Source organism: Thamnophis elegans, chromosome 5, assembly GCF_009769535.1.
Source record: "Thamnophis elegans isolate rThaEle1 chromosome 5, rThaEle1.pri, whole genome shotgun sequence".
In the NCBI taxonomy this organism is placed as follows: domain Eukaryota; kingdom Metazoa; phylum Chordata; class Lepidosauria; order Squamata; family Colubridae; genus Thamnophis; species Thamnophis elegans.
In genome coordinates this window covers 12,511,399-12,531,030 of record NC_045545.1, presented here as the reverse complement: position 1 = coordinate 12,531,030, position 19,632 = coordinate 12,511,399, and the positions used below count along the sequence as shown (strand labels likewise).

Genomic DNA, 19,632 nt, shown 5'->3' with positions numbered 1-19,632 from the left:
GAATCTTCTCTGTTGCTCCAACAATTTGGAATACATTCTCTGCAAAAGACAGGGTACTAATTCTTGGGGTCTTCCAAAGAAAACCCATCTTTTCTGTACAAACGTTGACAACTGATGAAAGTTAGTTAAGTACTGGTTCTGTTAATTTTAGTTATGAATTCAAATTGTTTCACTTGATTGTTTCAATTTTAGCAATAGCAATTTTAATTTTAATTTTTAATTTCAAGTTGCATTATTGTACATTACCGCTGAGGGACCTTGGAAGCCTGGAGAAATATTAAGCCAAATAAATAAATAAATATCAGCATTCCTAAAAAAAAAAAAAGTTAAAAGATATTTGCAATCTGAGTTTCTGCTTAGCTGCTTGGAGGTTTACCTAAAGCTTCATGTGATTTACTCCCAGTTTAAGCTGCAAAGGACACCAGTCTTTTCTTTATCAAATGCAAAGTATTTTAAAAGTTAGTTTAACTAATTCCTCGTGACAGGCCATTTAACAAGGGCATGCTTTTGGATTAAATATGGAATAGTGTTTTAAAGTAGGAAACAATAGCCACATGGCTGTAAAATTAAAGAATAACTCAATGTACAAATTAGTATTTCTCGAACAATTTGAGAGAGATTGATCAGTTAAAAAGTGTGCTACAGAAGAAATACAGGAAATGTCAGATTTAGAGTAAAAAATTATGTTGGAAACAGAAGCCGATATAAAAAGAAATATATGAGTCGCAAAACTCCAAAAAATTTCAATTTAAAACTAGTAAGGGTGCCTGTATTGAAAGTATTAGAGCAGGGGTTTGAAACTCGCATCATCATGGCGGCATCATGTGACATATTGGAACTCCCCCCCCCTTTGCTATACCAGGCGGGGGCAGGACCATCACGTGACACATCCGGCCCATGGGCCATGAGTTTGACGTCCCTGAATTAGAGGATGAGATGAAACAGAATATTTTAGAGTAAAATTTGTCATGGCAATATATGTATTTGTACTATTCTCTCCCTACTGATCTAGAGTAGACATTCAGCTTAAGCTATTTACATGTCTGAAGCATGTTTAACGCTTTCATAAAACAAACCATGATTTTCTGTGAATTCAAGTGTATATGCACCTATTTATAAATATGTCTCAACAACTGCTCCCACAAGACAGACCTATTTATTAAACTGCTTGAACTCCTTAGCCTCAACCCTCTGAACAGCTGTGGTGAAAGCAAACTCTGCTGAAAATAATTGGTTCTTATCTCTTTAAGACTAAACTATGATTACACTAATATTTATTTCTCTTGAAAATAAAACTCAAGACAAACTGAATTGTGGCCCCACACAGCTTCTTCTGAAAGTTCTGGTGATTAGACTTCAAAAGAATTTCAAGTGAGGACCGGTAATTTTTGAAGTATTTTAGAAAATAATCCAAAAGACAAATCTGACCAGAATAAATAAATTGAAACAATTGTTGGATAAACACTAAACATCATCAACAACAACACTGAATCCACACTGAACAAATCAGGTTGGCTCTGTAGGCAAGTTTTATTAATTAGATTAGAAATAAGGCTCTAGAATTCACCTGTAGCACACATATGCAAATCAAATCAAATTAACTGACATCATTAGCAGATACAGTAATTCTGACAGTTATCTATAAAATGAGTGATTTTGTATGAAATTAGAAAGTGCTTCTCACCACTGTCAGGGAGTAAAACAATGGGTTCGCAAATCTCACAGAATATTATCAAATCAAATATCTTGATCTTTCACCAGCTTTTAAGTAAAAAGAGAAATAGTTTAATACAACAATACGTTATTGGGGAAAGAATAGGACAATGAAATGATATATCCAATTAAAAGTTTTCTGCACTTGTATGAATTAGTAAAACTAACTGGCAGCTTGCTATGCGAGAGTGAGGCTAGCACCTCTTAAAAAGTAATAACCATAAAATTTATGAGAGCAACTTTGAGATTTGGAAATGATTGAGAAGATCAGAGCATGCCTTGGGGCATCATAAAAAAGACACCATATGAGAAATAAAGCAGGAGTTTCTAACTCCCTGGATCCACAAAGGCAAAATAAGAAGTCCCATGAACTCTTCCCATCAATAGAGTTGATGGGAGGACATCAAAGTAAGGTCTGGAGAAGGCCATCTACATTACCGCAGGGTTAGATTGTATCTAACTTTTGTATTAATTGCACTGATAGTACACTGTAGGTTGATTGTGGTTATCTAACATCTGGAGATACAACTCAGGGACCCTGGTGATGTCATTCTGATGATCAATGTCCCTGATTCGCTTTTACTACTGATTTGTCATTCTCCAGGTTTAATTGACCTTAATATTCAGAAAGATGGACCAAGGTTGCACAATTCTTTTATACAGATATATTATATCTGTATATCTGCTCGTGAGATTGGTTGCTGTCTGAAAACAGAAGAGGCATCATGTCTGTAGGGTCAAATGTAACTCTAAATCCTGAGATTGGAATCCTAATACTAATGTTTCAAGCATCAAAACTGCACTGGGAATGCAAAGTCCTAAGGAAATGCAACATGAATGGCTTCAAAATGCCTTAGGTTTGTAATATGGGCCAAATTGAATTCCAAATAATTAACAACAAATTGCCACAAAGGGAGGAAAACAACTAACAACCAACACCAGGGGAAAGTGTGTCTTGAATACCTTATCTGTCAACTTTTTAACTAGTAAGTTTAATCGTTTAAAACTGTTTTTAATTGTGCTTTAAATAACATTTTTATATTACAATATGATGTTCGTAAACTGCACAGAGTCTACTACAGATGGAAAGTGTAGAAATTAGAGAAAGAAAGGGAGAGAGAGGGAGAAATGGAGGGATGGGGAAGGAGAGAGGGAGGAAGAGAGAGAAAGGAGAGAGGGAGGGAGGGAGGGAGGGAGAGGGAGGGAGTGATCATTTGCTTTTATCGCCAATAATTTACTGAATTGTCTTAAGAAATAACCAGTCTTGATTTCCTTAGAGACAGTTTTGGACTCAAGCTCTTTGAAAAACCAAAGCAGAAAATGTGTCCAAGTTGAGGATAAGAAGAAGAAATAAACTTCTGTCATAATGTTGCTCCACAGGAAACAACCATTTGATAAACACGGGTTCATAATTTGGGAACACTTTATCAAGTGCCATCGGAGTTTGACAAATCCTCTACAAAGTTTGCCTTGCTCCCTTTCTCATACCAATTATAGCATTTCACAAATGTCTCAGATAGACAGACAGCTGCAAAAATTAATCTTAAGAAATTGAATTTTCACCAGATAAACATTATCACAGATATCGAAAGCTCCAACATGTTTATCTCCCTGGGAATTTTTATGCCTTCAAGTGAAAATCTTTCAAATTGTGAGACAGGATTGGCAGTCTTCTATTGCAGTCTGCCAATTAGCTATTATAAACAGACGCCACTCAAATCATCTGCCTTTTTCTCTGTGCAGCATGGCCAGCTTCTGTCATAAAAGGAAATCTTATTATTCAATAAGAAGAATGTCATATTCGGGCATAAGCTGTCTTTTCAATAGCTGTTGTTTTCAACTCGTTATTTGCTTTTAGCCGATTTGTGTGCTGTCGACTAAGCAGGCTCCAAGTCTAATTTTGAGGGCCTTCCTGAGTAAACTATTTTTGTTGCTGTTCTACACAACCACTAGAATTTGGATCCTACACAGGTGTCAGCTACCACACAGGCCCCCCCTAATGTTGATGCTGATGAAGCTATCAGTTTTCCGTAAATAATGAACCAGGCTATGCTGGGGAAGCATTACAAGGGCAGAAGACTAAGTTAGTGATCTGCGCCAATCAGCACGTGGTTACCGCCATTTTATTGCCTGCAATATTACCGCAGCACAGCAGTAGACAAATCTGATAGTGACTTGACAGTATTTTAGTCAGTCTCCTCTGTTCATTATAACTGGGATGTCAAACTGGCAGCCTGAAGACCAGATTCGTCACAAGGAGGCCACGCCCACCTCATCTCCGCAAAGGGAAAAAAAGTTACGAAACATCACGTGACATCAAGGTTACGCCGCGACTTTGACACTCGCGATCTATAACGACTATTTTCATCATGCAGGTGGCAGATTGTTGGATCTTACAAACGCCCTTGAAAAAATCAGATCTGCTCTCAGAATGGCCAGAGACATATTGATTATTGTCCTTCTATATTCTGAGGATGCATGTAGTATGATATCCTCACTTTTTCAGGGAAGTCTGAAAATGATGGGAGCCATTTGAGTAGAAATACGAATGGCATAGATAACACAGTTTTCTTTAATTCTGTCCGTTTCTAATCCCTTCCCCGACTGTAATGAAGCTCTATGCGTTTGCACTGAATTGCACTGTCTGTGAAAATTAAGGAAGATTTAAAGGAAGTAACAGAGGAGGAAATATGAAGAATAATTTTTAAAACCTCGGTTCTAAATTCTGCAGACTTTGATGAGCTATTTAAAAAGTTATCCACAATTAGAATTTGTAATACTTGACTGATTCAAAAATTGAAGGAGCGAGCTATGCAATATTTTAAAAAGATGAGAAGCAGTCACTTATGCAACTGAGTTGCACAATAAAATTAAGAAATGAGTATACATTTAGGAATGTATGTATGTACCCTGTCTTTATTATTTTTTACCAATTACTCTGAATGGCAAAGATATCCAATACACGCTCCCTCCTATGTCAAATATACTACATAAATAAATGATTCCACGTGTGATATTTTTAGTTTGCAGTTATGGATTCACTTATCTGGGAATGAATGAACTCAGTGAGATTTTATTTCCCCCCTGGGTAGATAAGTGTAGCTTTGCACTTATATGTCTTACCGTATATACTCAAGTATAAGCCGAGTTTTTCAGCCCACTTTTTGGGCTGAAAAAAGCTGCCTCGGCTTATACTCGAGTCAGTGAAAAATTTGCCCGAAATGGAGGAGAAAAGGGGGCGGGGCCATGCCGCTGGGTGACGCTCGTGAATGGCCCGGCGCCCCTGTGAGTTTCCCCTCCCTCTGTGTCAGTTTGCCGCGCAGCGCGCACTGCACCATCCCCCCTCCTCACGTTCTAATGTAATGCAGGGCTGTCTTACGATTCCCCTTCCTCCCCCTCCTGCCGCTCTGCAACGATGTCCCACCTCCTCCTTGTTATGGCAAGCAGCCACATAGCGATGTCCCGATGATGAGGAGGAATCCAGTTTTGAAGGATTTTAACTCTTGTGTTTTAGCTTGGTTGCTGAATGAGCTAAGGTTTTTGTACTTTTAAAGTTATTGTTGATACCATATTGTTTTTATTGATCCTCTTTTCCACTTACAGAGCTAGTTTACTGTTTTTCTTTGAAATAAATATTCAAAAACATTATTGGTATCTATTTTTATTTTTGAAATTTACCGGTAGCTGCTGCATTTCCCACCCTAGGCTTATACTCGAGTCAATAACTTTTCCAGTTTTTTGTGGTAAAATTAGGTGCCTCGGCTTATATTCGGGTCGGCCTATACTCGAGTATATACGGTAAATAAGCTAAATTTCAATGTTGTTTTTCAAAGCACAATTGCAAAATGAAGGAAAACAGGCAATGTTTAACGGAAGCACAACCTGCTATCTCAATAATCTGGCAGCATGTTTCTGATGCATTGGAAATGCCTGAAATTCAACACCTTTTCACAACATTTGAATGATCACTTCCTGGTAATAATCTAAAATGCAGACATTAAAAAAAAATCTTTATTGGCTTCATTAGAAGGTTTGGTGCTTGGAAGAAGTAGTGATTACATATGAGAGGCTAGTTTTAAGTTCAAAGAAAATATCAAAAAGCATAGATAAGGTAAAGATTTCCTTCACACATATGTGCTAGTCGTTCCCGACTCTAGGGGGCGTTGCTCATCTCCATTTCAAAGCTGCAGAACCAGCGCTGTCCAAAGATGTCTCTGTGGTCATGTGGCCGGCATGACTAAACGCCAAAGGTACATGGAACACTGTTACCTTCCCACAAAAGGTGGTTCCTATTTTTTCTACTTGCATTTTTACATGCTTTCATGCTAGGTTGACAGAAGCTGGGACAGGTAACGGGAGCTCACTCCGTTATGTGGCACTAGGGATTCAAACCGGCGAACTGCCAACCTTTCTGATTGACAAGCTCAGCATCTTAGCCACTGAGCCACCGCATCCACACCATAGATATTACATGTTATATATCTATGAGAATTAGGACAGCAGAAGAATGTTTAATGCATGAAGATTTTGAAGAATTTTCTGGAAGAAAACAATTGTGCCTTCTCTCAGCATATAAGACAATTTAGCAGAAACTGTAATTGGTTAAGTTTAAGAAACCAACTAATGTAACCTGCAATACAGAACCTGTAATGTGGGCTCTAATAAAAAAAAAAACCTTTAATATTTTCTATAAGGGCATGGTAAACTGCTTCCTACCCTCTCTCCTTCTCTTTTTCTCTCTTCTTCCCTCCTCTCCTTCTCTTTCTTTCCCTTCCACCTACCTCTCCTTACTTCTTTCTTCTTCCCCTACCTCTCCTCATTTCTTCTTCCTCTCTTACTATCTCTCCTTCTCTCTCTCTCTCTCTTCCACCCTCCACTTCTTTCCTTTCCTTCGTCCCACTGTTCCCTACTTCCTTCCTTCCCTCCTTTCCTTCCTTCTTCCCTTCCTTTCTTTTTCTATTGTTATAGGTGTCTCTTTCAAATCCAGTTTATGTTTTCCTGAGGGTGTTATTTCCACAAGTCCATTTTTTCCCCCATATCATTTCCTTTTTTCTCTATCATTCTACAGTCTATATGCCAGCTATCATCCTGATTTGATTCCACCAATCATGACCCCCTTGTTTTACTCATAATTATTATTTTTGAGAGTTGTTCTATTCTTTCATTGCTTTTTATTTCTTTGCTCCATCTATCTATACCAATTAACCTATATCTGGTCTACTTTCAATTTCTTAGGAATATTAAACATCTGGGCTCTTTTCTTTTTTATCCCTTTTTTTTAGTGCGTTAAGTCCATTTAAGTTTATCGACATAGTTGTTATTTCTTGATCCATCTTTAGTTGAGATTGTTTCTTTTACTTCTAGTTTGTATGGTAAACTGGCTTGCCTTATTATTATTATTTTTAATAAATATTTTTATTTCCATTTTCATAACACACACTCACATGTATACTATACATAGCCCGTATAGTATTAAATAATAATTACATCAGTTCCTCTTGTCAACAATACTCAGAAAAATAGAAACCCATTATAGCTCTTCTGCTCTCCATACACCTCTTTCTTCTACCACCCTCCAACTTTCTATCCTCCCTCCATCATCCTTTTCTACTCTTATTTACTCTTGCCTTATTTTTCCATGTTAGTCAAGGTACAAATCAAAAATAAAATTAAAAGTGCTATTTATCCTCCAAGATGCTCGAAGCATTGTTCAGTCAACGTATCTTGACCTTTGCCGGATGCATCGTCCAGTGCAGGAAATGTCACGAGGGACAAAGTAACACTGTTCTCGGTATAAGCTGAAGGGGACTGAAAAACGTGGGGCTCTTTTTTTGTGTAGAAACAAAAAAATAAAATAAAAAGGTTAATGATAACCTTTGCTCTGCTTTGTTTCCAGGCTTCTGGAACATAAGGGAAAAACTGGCCTAAACTTGTTGTTTATACACTTACGATTTCCCCTGTTGTCATGAAGTCTTTTCCTAACTTCCTGCTCATTTTCTCAGGGGCCATCGCGAAAGGTACAGGAACTCGGGCTTTTATGAAGAAGCAGGAAGCAAAGGAAAAACCGAAGGCATGGAATGTGCCATAAAACATTGTCAGAAAAGACAGGAAGGATGGATTACTTGGGAAGTTTTCAGAGACCTATCTTAGATAATGATTCTGTAACGTGGTAGCTGCCTCCGATCAGATAACAAAGCTGAGCGTTCAGAATCTCTGCCACAGTAGCGGGAAAACAAGAGGACTTTACTATACAGACTTAGATTTGCTTCAAAATTCAAAATATTTAGAGAGAGGAACTAGGTCGGGTTTCCATGACACAGTAACCTCTACATAGGTTAAATTCCAACTTTGCAACATTCCAGGGGATCAGCAAGATGAGGAAAGGCTTGGTTTTCTACAATGCAAATCACTGTTAATTCCCACAGATTTCAGTCTGTATCTCAGCCCATCCTAAAGATCCCTGGTGACAAATGTTTCTGTGAGAATGCAGTCCTGCAAGCAACATCTATTACTTCTGTGTGTGGATTAGGCAGGCTGAATGTTTCATACCAAAAATGCAATTCTAAACAGATTTGCTGGAAAGCAAATTGGCTTGGAAACAGCGGACCTATTGCACAGTTCATTGACTGACATGGCTGCTAGTCATAATTCTGAAGAATTACTCTCTCTTTTCTTCTTCCTGGCATTCTTATTCATTCCTATTATCCAGAGGTGAAATGCTCTGAAGTCTGCTACCAGTTCGCTTCACGCGCATGCGCGCCAAACATGCGCTTTCTGCTTTCTAGCGAATACAAATTGCGCACCACAGCGGATTGTCGCCCAGCTGATCGTCAGAACTTTTTAAAACTTTTTTTAGCATTTTTTACCATGGGTTCTGGCAAATTGGTAGTAAAAAAATGCTTTAAAAAGTTAAAAAAAAGGTTCCAACAATCAGCTGTGCCACGCGATTTCTAGCGAATATAAATCGTGCGGCGCAGCTGATTGTCGCACATGTGATCATCAGAACTACCAGTTCACCCAAACCAGTAGCGTTTTTTTTACTACCGGTTCAGGCAAACCGTTAGCATTTTTTACTACCGGTTTGAACAAACCAGCCCGAACCGGTAGCATTTCACCCCTGCTATCATTATCTATATGATAATGCCAGCATCTCTGAAATTAAATTTTTGTACCTTGCTATTTCCTCAGCCATATAATAATAGCAACAGCATTTAGACTACTATACCACCCCACAGGTTGAGAGTTCAATCCTAGGTAGCAGATGTTTCTCTTCTAGTGCACAAACCACACATCACACAAAAATGTGCTGCGAACTCCATGTAGGTGTCAGGAAGGGAATGCAGCCAGTAAACACTCAGCTACATCCAGTTTCACTGACTGTACCCCAGGTTAGGGACTACAGGGTCGTAAAAAAAAAAAGGGAAGTGCTTACCAGCACTCTCTGGGCAACTTACAATGTAAGCAGTATTTTCATATTGCCCACAATAATCTGGGTCTTCATTTTAGCAACCTCGGAAGGATGGAAGGCTGAGACAACCTTGAGTCCTGTCAGGATCGAACTCTAGATTGTTGGCAGAGTTAGGCTGCAGTTCTGCACTTTACCATTGCTCCACCAGGGCTCCTACTATAACAAGATAATAGTTACGTTGTCATCCTAGGCAAAGTTGTTTGAAGCCTGCTCTCTCTAAAGTAAAGCAGCCTTATCAATCTAGTCCACTAAAGTTGGATTCCACCTTATAACTCAGAATTATGAACCAAACCAATAAAATATTGTGGGGGATTATGAGAGTTGACTCCAAGACAGTGAGAAGGCAACAGATTTGGAAAGATAGTGATGTTTAAGGCCAAGACGCAGAATGATTCCCTCCATACCTCTCTTTCATGGTGGCCAGCATCTTCTGCATTCCTAACATTGAGGATGTGAACTTCTTGTGGCAATCCAGCAGTTCCTTTGCTTGCACAGCCAGATAAGACAGTAAAGCTTTCGAGCAAAGCTTGGACTGGATGTGAACTGTTGACCTGAGACAACAGACAGCCACTTCTAGGCACAGGACCTGTAGGATAAATGGGAAGGAAGATTAATTTGAGATGAAAGGCTGTGGCAAAACCTGAATTAGAGCAAAGTCTAAGCTATCTCACCAGTTGCTGGGTATAACCTTCTGCTAACACACAAATTATATAAAGTACCAAGTTGATAGCATACCAATTACAAATGGAATGGAAGGGATTAAGATGGGTATACGAGGAAATGCTATGCATACTTCTTATTCACTGAAATTTATTGAAGGGTTCAGTGCCCTGATTTCTGACTAAGGATGCAATCCCTCCTATCTTATATCGAGTATGTGGTCTGTTGAAACCAATGAAACCGAACTTCTAATAAACCAGTTTAGGATTAGGATGTAACCCAAAGTGCCTCCACGGAAGTAAAACTATGGTATTCATCTATCTTAATTTTTTTTTTTGCAAGAAGTAAACATCAAAGTGAAAATCTGTGGAATTATATCTTAACCCTAAACTGATAAAGAGTGTATGATTGGAATTTATATAGGATTATAGACTTAGACTCACTTGAGTTACTTTGGACCGTGCCCAAATTCTTATAACTATAGCCTTCTACAATGTGCTCTTCCAAGATAGGTAGCTAATTAGTCACTCAATTGTTCCTGGAAACAAACCAGCAACTAATGCAATTCCTACAGTCCCAGTCTTACATGGCAATAACAGGTTACCCCTGTTAGTACATTAGATATTGCATTATACATCAGTTGTAGATCCTGGATAGTCTTCAAGGGCAGCCCTTTGTAGCCTGTACAAGGTGACAAGGGTTTGAATGACCGTAGCCAATATCTGTTGTTCAATAAATGGCCATAGTGCACCAGCCAAAGCAAACGTACCATACTAACATAATAAATAAATATCTGAAAACATGCTGCACTTAAGATAGACAGGCAAAACGAAGGTGTGTAAGGAGAATACAGTAAAGATGCATTATCAAATCTGCAAATTGGGGAAAAAACAAGTGTCCTTACTAATATGTTCACTGAACTTTTTTTGATATTGCATTCACCTGAAATGCAATTATCACTGATGTGGTTTGGCTAAACACTGATAGGATTGACCATGACTGAATACTCATTTACTGCATCGAAAAGCAATTATCTTAGCTAATAACTACGCTCTTTAGCCCAAAAATTAGTGTGCGTCCTTCCAAATAATCCCTTCCAGCATAGTCTTGCACTTTTTTTTTTAAGGCATTATCTTAGGAGATGGAAATACAGCAGGAGAGCTGAAGGGCACAAAAGAGCTTTACCCATTAAATACATCTGCAGGAAGCTAAAACTAAGCAAATGTTTACAGGAAATGGCTCTGGCTCATCCAACCTATACAGAAACTCACACTGCATTGCAAAACTCATTGAAGAAATGCCATGGTTTTAGCTACTCCTTTCACACATTCTAACTCCAATTTGGGATTCATTCAATGTAGCTAAAACTTACTAATCTTAAACTGTACTTTAAACCTTTCTTTCTTCAGAAACATCTACTCATATCTCGAGTACTGGAGATTACAGTATTATCTACAGGATCTTATTCCATTTACTGCTTCTAATAGGAAGTTGTACTTTGAAGTTCCTCAGCTTTCTGAACCATTTATAAGGCACCAGAACAAAGTCACTTAGTTTTAAGAGGCAGGCGATAGTTAATTTCTTCGTCCATTGTTTGGAGAGCAGCTGGTTTGTCTATAGGTTTCTATGGTTGAGGAATTTACAGAAGTTAATTATTATTCCATTCTTTAATGCAACCACATACTTTGAAGGCACATTTATTCTTTCTCATGCTTTTGTACATTGCCATGGGCATTATTCTCAGAAATGGCCTTTTCAAAATCTCACGGATCAAGAAATATGAGAATGAACCAGTTTCTCCCAGACTTATATGGAGGTGACAGGAATGAATTTTCACTAAATAGCCTATGCTCCACCACTGAGCAAAGGCACCCTCTTGCTATAATAAAATGGTTACAAACTGAATTGAATTGAATTTTATTATTTGTATGCCGCCCTTCTCCGGGAGGGACTCAGGGCGGCGAACAACTCAAAAGGGGAAAAGGGGAACATAGAACAGAATACAAGTAATTAAAATAGCCAAGAATCACACAACCATACAAGTCGAGAGGGGAGGGGAACTCATCAACCCCAGGCCTGCCGGCAAAGCCAGGTTTTGACGGCTTTTCGGAAGGCCTGGAGAGAGGTGAGGGTCCGAATCCCTGCGGGGAGTTCGTTCCAGAGGGCCGGAGCTGCCACAGAGAAGGCCCTCCCCTGGGTAGTAGCCAGGTGGCATTGGCTGGTAGACGGAACCCGGAGGAGGCCAACCCTGTGTGATCTAATGGGTCTTTGGGAGGCAAACTGCCTTACTCAGCTTGGTATGTATTTATCCTTTCATTGAAGACAGATTTTTTGTTTCTCAAACGTCACACTTGGCACAACCAAGAGATAAAATTGATTTAAAAAAAAAAAACCTCAAATCTCCATAGGTAGGGTCTATCCTGCACCTCAAAGGCACATTCCTTCATTTCTCCACCATAATGGCTTGACTTACAAGCCTCTGGATTCAATTTATTTTAGTATTTTATTAGTATTTTATTAATATTTATAGGCCGCCCTTTTCCCCACGGGGACTCAGGGCGGCTTACATAAAATAGGGAGGGGGGGTATAAACAATAAACATAAAACAATACATAAGAGTAAAATAGTACACAACATTCATTCTTCATTCGGGTGGGGACAGATTGTGATCTTATCCCCAGGCCTGACGGGATAGCCAGGTCTTGAGGGCTGTGCGGAAGGTCTGGACGGTGGTGAGGGTACGAATCTCCACGGGGAGATCGTTCCAAAGGGTCGGAGCTGCTACTGAAAAGGCCCTCCTCCGTGTAGTTGCCAGTCGACACTGACTGGCGGATGGTATTCGGAGGAGGCCCAATCTATGTGATCTTATAGGTCGCAGGGAGGTAATTGGCAGGAGGCGGTCTCTCAAATTGTGGCTTGTCCAACATGCATCTGAATGGAACAAAATAAAATAGGCACTTTATGCCCAATAGCTATGGTTAAGGATCCTGGGGGCCTCCTTTGCTGCAAAAACCCTCTGAGTCCTTAGAGCAAAGGTCATTTTTGGAGTCCATTCTGCTCGCCACACTCCATCTTAATAACAAATGGCTCAGGGTGTTATTAAATAAACAGGAGAAGATTCCCAGTAAGCTCGAAGGGAGACCGTTAAGATGTTGCAAATGACGAAGATGTTGGAAGGGCAAGTTTTCTCAAGCAACGGAGGTCATAAGGCCGAGGGAAAGATACTCTTCCCCGATATAGTCCCAAAAAATGCACTTAAAAAAAAAAACTTTCTCCCATAGATATGAATGGCTGTCATTCATTCTCTTGCCAAGTCTAGATTATTATATATTTTCTTCTGTTTTAAAAAGCACTTGGCTGGCCTCTTGTTTGATTATTGGTCTCCTGGTTACACTGACCTCTTTTTCCTCTTGAAAATTCCACTACTTACAGCACAATCGTCCTGAAGACTATTCAGAATTTTCTAATAAGTACACAAAAGAGGTCAGCCCTAATGGGACATGATTTTCATGTGTTTGTCATCATTTATTCAATTTTATTTTGCGTACTCTACCGTAAGCCCACCACCATAGTACTCTCTTGGGAATGGAAAAATTATGATTTACATTTTCCAACTAAGTTGCAGGAGGGTGAAGAAGATAAACTATCTGGGAGAGGGAGCAACTATACTGCTTGCCCACAGTAAAAACAGGACATGTGCCCTTTTGAGAGCGTAAGGAATTATATTGGCAGAACTCAAGAGACACACTGTGCTCACATTTTACTGTGACATCACTGAGGCCTATTTCCTGGTTCTCCGCTTTCTGAAGATGGTGTTTTATTCATCTGGCAATGCATCTTGTGACCTTCCTGAGTAATCTGCTTGATGTCAATTTTTGTCATCGCAGCACTAGAGAAATACTTTTGGCTGTACTTAATTTTTTCCCCCCAAATAATTCAATGGTTACGATCTTAATGTTTTCTATAAGACACTACAAATGTATCTTCATTTTATTTGCTGGCATCCTTTAAAAAAAACAACACCTAAACCTTTGTTATTCTTTTATTATTGAATTCTATGATTATCATTTTATCTGAAGATTAACAGAGAAATAAGTAACTGGAGGAAAATCTAGTTTCTTAATTAATTAATTTAGTGGAAATTACCTCTATCTATATTTGAACTCAAAACAAAGCATGCCTAATTTTTGTCCAAATCAACAGCAATCCATTATTAATGTCTTTCTTACACCAGATATATCTCTGGTATTTGGGGGGAAGTGTGGATTGAGCAATGTGTGTGTGTGTGTGTGTGTGTGTGTGTGTGTGTGTGTGTGTATTTGTGCTGATAAATAAATAAAGGGAGACTAGTATAGATCTATTTCAAGCTATTTAGCTCTCATCAGCTAGCCATACCCTTACTGGGAATCGAACTCTAAATATACATATACATATACGTATACATATACATATATATATATATGTTTAGTGACACACACACACACACACACACACACACACACACACACACACACACACACATATATATATATATATATATATATATATATATATATATATATATATATATATAAGATTTTTACAACCCCTGGTAAGCCCCAATTATGGGAGGAAGCTAACTGCTTCCATCATCTGTCCTTCGGCTCGTCACAAGAGTCCATCACGACAGAAACCCAATATTTTTACTGTTGCCTTTGTTATATTTGTGTTTTTTTTATTTGTGCTGATAAATAAATAAAGGGAGACTAGTATAGATCTATTTCAAGCTATTTAGCTCTCATCAGCTAGCCATACCCTTACTGGGATTTGAACCTGGGCTATATGGCATACTAGGCACACTAGGCAGAGATCTTAGCCATTAGGCCACAGGCTCTTATCCGTTATCAGCGAAGCCAGGGTGAAAGGTATCTATTAGATTTTTACAACCCCTGGTAAGCCCCAATTATGGGAGGAAGCTAACTGCTTCCATCATCTATGTATATATATATATATACATAGACATATATATACATAGACATATATAGACATATATATGGTAGATACACACAAACATGTCTTAAACTATAGGAGCTGAAGGAAGGGAAATAATTTTGAAAGAGAAGCCAAACTGATTGGTTGTACAGTGGTACCTCAGTACTCAACTGCTTTGAAAGTCATCAATTTGGAACTCAATGCATTTTGATGAGAAAATTTTGTCCTGGTACTTGTCATTTGTTTGGTACTCCAAGTGCAAGCTAGAAGTTGTCGGTGTTGGTTGCCTTGTCACTTGCTACCTTTTCCAGCCAAAACAAAGCAGGAAACCTTAGTCACGTCTGGTAAACTCGTAGGATTTGTTTTTTCACCCCATGTACATATATACATCCGAACAAGACTGTGTTGCTTCATATAATATATGTAGGTATGTGCATAATTTTGTATTTGTTTATTTCTTTTGTCATTTATGTAGTGTATATTTCGTTGCTGTATGCAATGAAATTTCATTTTAATGTATGCCATTTAGTGTACAAAGTGACAATAAAGTTAGTCTAAGTCTAAGTGGTAGTTGTTGCCCTGTGCATATCTCCTGGCAGTCTTTGTGTATTTTTGCCCTTTTTTCTCATTAAAACCGGTAAAAAAATATTTTATTTAATCTAAGTGTTTATTAATTTTTAGGTTTATTTCTCATGTAATGATATACAACCTTATCTTTTTACATATTGCCTTAAAAATGTGCATTGTCTTTGGTTTGGGAATGCATTAAATTTATTTAAATTATTCAGCATAGGAAAAATTTGTTTGGTATTCATCATTTTTGATACCCATCACACCTCATCATTTTAGTACTCATTGTGCTTCCCGGAGCCAATTAACAACAACTACCAAGGTACCACTATATTATCCTGCCCCATTTTTACCCAGGATCTTAGATATCAACTATCAATATCAATAAAGTTCATTTTTAATCTTAAAAATTTAGCAAGGAGAAAAGTAACACAGTTATGAAATGGGGAGGGGAGTGGGTGATGGATTAAAGACTCTTCCCCTTGTCACTGCATCTCAGCTGAAAATCACTGTCCCACTATTAGATGAAGTTTACAATTTATAGGCAGATGCCACAGGTGAATCATTACTAAGCTATGCTACTCATGAATGGCTCTAACTGCAGGAGTAGGAATTATATCTTCCAAACGAAACTATACTTTGTTTTTCACTTTCTACTGAAGTTATTTTTGTTGCACTTTTTTTTCCACTTATCCCTCTGGAATTGCCATAGCCTTGGTTATCTATAAATGTTTGTGTGAGTCTGTGCCAGGGGAAGAAAAACAGTGGCCTTCCCAGCAGTTGTTGAGAAACACATAGGAAACTGACCCACAACAGCCCAGATTGTCCGTGATGTTAAAAATGGAAGTTTCACCACATCTAATCGGATGCAGGTTTTCGACTTCTGAAATCTACACCATGAGTTTGGTACATCAATTATTTGGTGGATTGGTCCAGTACAGTTGACTGAACGCCCTAATTGCTCTTATAAGTTTATGTTTGTGAAAGCCAATGCTATGTAATTGCAGGCTGACCATCTAGGACTATGGCCTATGACTCATCTTCCCCAACTAACTGAATTCAGAATCAAAATAAACTCTTGCTATAGTAGCTTCCTTGTCCGTTGCCAAACCCTGTACCGACTGCTATGCAGAGCAGGTCAATATTTAACTCGAAGACCACATTCTGGTCTTTCTCCCCCCATAAACCATGCACAGCCACTGACATCTGCTTCTACATATACAAACCAATTCACCATTCATAAAAATCCCCCCCCCCTTTGATGTTGATTACGGGTAATTGTTTTTCTTATTTCCTTGCTTAACAAAATGTGGATTTGTGGGTCAAAGAACTGAAATTTCCGCTTTCCTTGATATTTACCCATCCATTTCAATGTGGTGAGAGGACTTTCTCTGGCTGTCCTCAAAAATGTTGGAAAAGATCAGCTCTAGTGTTAAAAACAACAACAATCATCCCGGCAACTTCAGTTCGAGGGAAGTAAAAGTCAATGAAATGAGAATTAGAAGCAATAGCAGTTAGACTTATATACCGCTTCATAGGGCTTTCAGCCCTCTCTAAGCGGTTTACAGAGTCAGCATATCGCCCTCAACAACAATCCGGGTCCTCATTTTACCCACCTCGGAAGGATGGAAGGCTGAGTCAACCCTGAGCCGGTGAGATTTGAACAGCCGAACTGCAGAACTGCAGTCAGCTGAAGTAGCCTGCAGTGCTGCATTTAACCACTGCGCCACTTAATATGAATTATGCATCTTGTTCTTCCCCACTTTTATATGTTAACTGATGTAACCAATTCATCAATCAAGCCTAATGAAGCTGGAGGAAGACACAGGGACACCAGTGTGTATCAAAAGAAACTGCCTTTAACAATTAAACAACTCAATTGAAGGTTCTAATTGGGTGGGGATGTTGGTTAACCATTAGATTTTCCTTTTCCATATCTCCATTTTTAATTCTAATATATATATTTCAAATCAATTAGTTCACTAATGTTGAATACCGTGTTTCCCCGAAAATAAGACAGGATCTTAATTTCTTTTGACCCCCGAAATATGCGCTTGGATTTATTTTCAAGAAGGTCTTATTATTTCTGAGGTGCAGGAGGTGTCGAGTGTGGTTCACTCATGGCTGCTGCTGTGTTGCAATATTTTCAGGGGAGGGCTTATTTTAGCACATGCACTCAAAAACCTGATTGGGCTTATTATCCGGGAAGATCTTTTTCTTCGGGGAAACAGGGTAGTTAGTGTTGAATATAGAATGCACTATATTCAACAAATGAAGTAGTTATTTATTTAATCAAATTAACATGACTGACCATCTCGCAGAAAGCGACTGGATGGTTTATTGAAATCCAATAAAATAGCTAAATAAATAAAACAATCATTACCTAAAACCATTATATAATAATTAAAAGAGCATTAAAAAGTATAAAAGCAGAACACAAATCTAAAAAAACAACAACAACCCAGTCTCTTTATTTTCAATGTTCTTCATTCCTTGGTTATAAACTGGCCACTTTCTAGACAAATTGGGATTATATCTCTTAAAATTTTCCAGCTTTTCACTTGGAATTCTGGACCTTGTTGTCCCAAAGCATCAGCAGTCACCAGACTGTGGATGTCTGGAATTATGATATAATATAAACATAGAGAATTAAAGGATTTCCACAATAGCTGCTGTTAAAACAAACAAACCAACAAACTAGGGGGGAGGGAATAATTTTATTATTTTCCGGAAACAACTCAAATTTATTTCCTCTCCAAAGCTGTGTGATCCTAAACAAAACACCAATTTCTCAGACTCACATCTAGAATTCAGCACCTTGATTTCCCATATCACTAGTCCCATAATGTTTACTGTGTGCCAATCCTATTGCCAGAATGTGGTCCAGTCTAATCTAGAGAAGAACACCAGAGAGAAATGCTTATTGCTGTTATTTAGAACTACCATAATTTTCAATCTCAACTACACATAAAAAAGGGAAGAAAGGAATAAAAAGGGCAGAGGGAAATTCTGGGAGACGATCCATTTTTTTTAGTTTTTTCCTAGTCTGCCATAACTCTCTAGCCTATTCAAAGCCAAATATTTATAAATGTTATCCGTTAGATTGAGTGATATGATTCATGCAATTCTTTTATGATTAAGAAGCTATTTATGACACTGTTTTTGAACATTTCTTGCAGTGGTTGGTTGATATTTTTTTTTAGTTGTGATACCCACACACACGTCATATACATGCACACAAACACATTAAAAGGGACTAAAACACCGGGAGCCATAAAGGTCCTAACCGGAAGCCCCCTGTTCAATTCTGGAGCTGACCGGAAGTTCAGTTCCCCCACCATAGAGTCTCCTCCTAGCGCGGCATACTTTTTCCTCTACCTGTCATAACCGAAAGCCTTATCAATTGTGGAGACAACTGAAAAACCCTCCCCTTGCCACAGAGTCTTCTCTTGGTGCACTGTGCTTCTCTTCCCCCCCCCCCCGCCCCCAGAAGCTCTCAAAATTGTGGCGCTGACCAGTGACGGAGCCGCAGCAGAGGGAGGAAAGAGCCACATGCGGCTCCAGAGCCGCAGTTTGCTGACCCCTGCTCTAGGGGGAAATACTTATCTCCATTTCTTAGCTGAGGGAGCCAGCATTGTCCAAAGACACTTCTTTGGTCATGTGGCCAGAATGATTATTCACCAAGGCACATGGAACTGTTACCTTCCCATCAAAGTGGGACCTATTTATCTACTTGCATTTGCAAGTAGCAGCTGGGGCAAGTAATGGGAGTTCACACCATCACACAGCACTCTGATCTCAAACCTGAACTGTCATCTCTCCAGCTGACAAGCTCAGCATCTTTAATTATCGAACCATTGTGCCCCCCCCCCGAATAAAACTAAAAATAAAGCTTATCTTCAAATCTCTCTTCAACCCAACTCAGGGAAAACTAACTCCAGAGCTCTCTAATCATTAGACCACATGGCACTATCTATATCAATGTTTCTCAACCTTGGCAACTTGAAGATGTCCGGACTTCAACTCCCAGAATTCCCCAGCCAGCATTTGCAGTTGAGAAACACTGATCTATACTGTATAAAGTGTCAAATTCAAACTGTATCCTTTTTTTTTGCAATGTTTTTTTATTTTTAAACATAAAAATAAAAAAAATAAAAAAACAATATTAAAAAATAATAATCTCATCCATTACATACAGCATGTCGTTTGGTTACAAGTGTTTTTGCATCAATATTCTCAATTACATTTAC

At 38.6% G+C, this 19,632-nt stretch overlaps 1 protein-coding gene across 3 annotated transcripts in view; it reads right to left on the bottom strand.

Moving 5' to 3' along the window:
- Positions 1-19,632, bottom strand: part of TGFBR3 (transforming growth factor beta receptor 3) — a 187,180-nt gene that overhangs the window by 87,019 nt on the left and 80,529 nt on the right. For all 3 annotated transcript variants that reach the window (XM_032218372.1, XM_032218371.1, XM_032218373.1), the window contains exon 3: positions 9,586-9,767. In XM_032218372.1, coding sequence (XP_032074263.1) covers positions 9,586-9,767 — 182 coding nt within the window. The remainder of the gene's footprint in view (positions 1-9,585; positions 9,768-19,632) is intronic.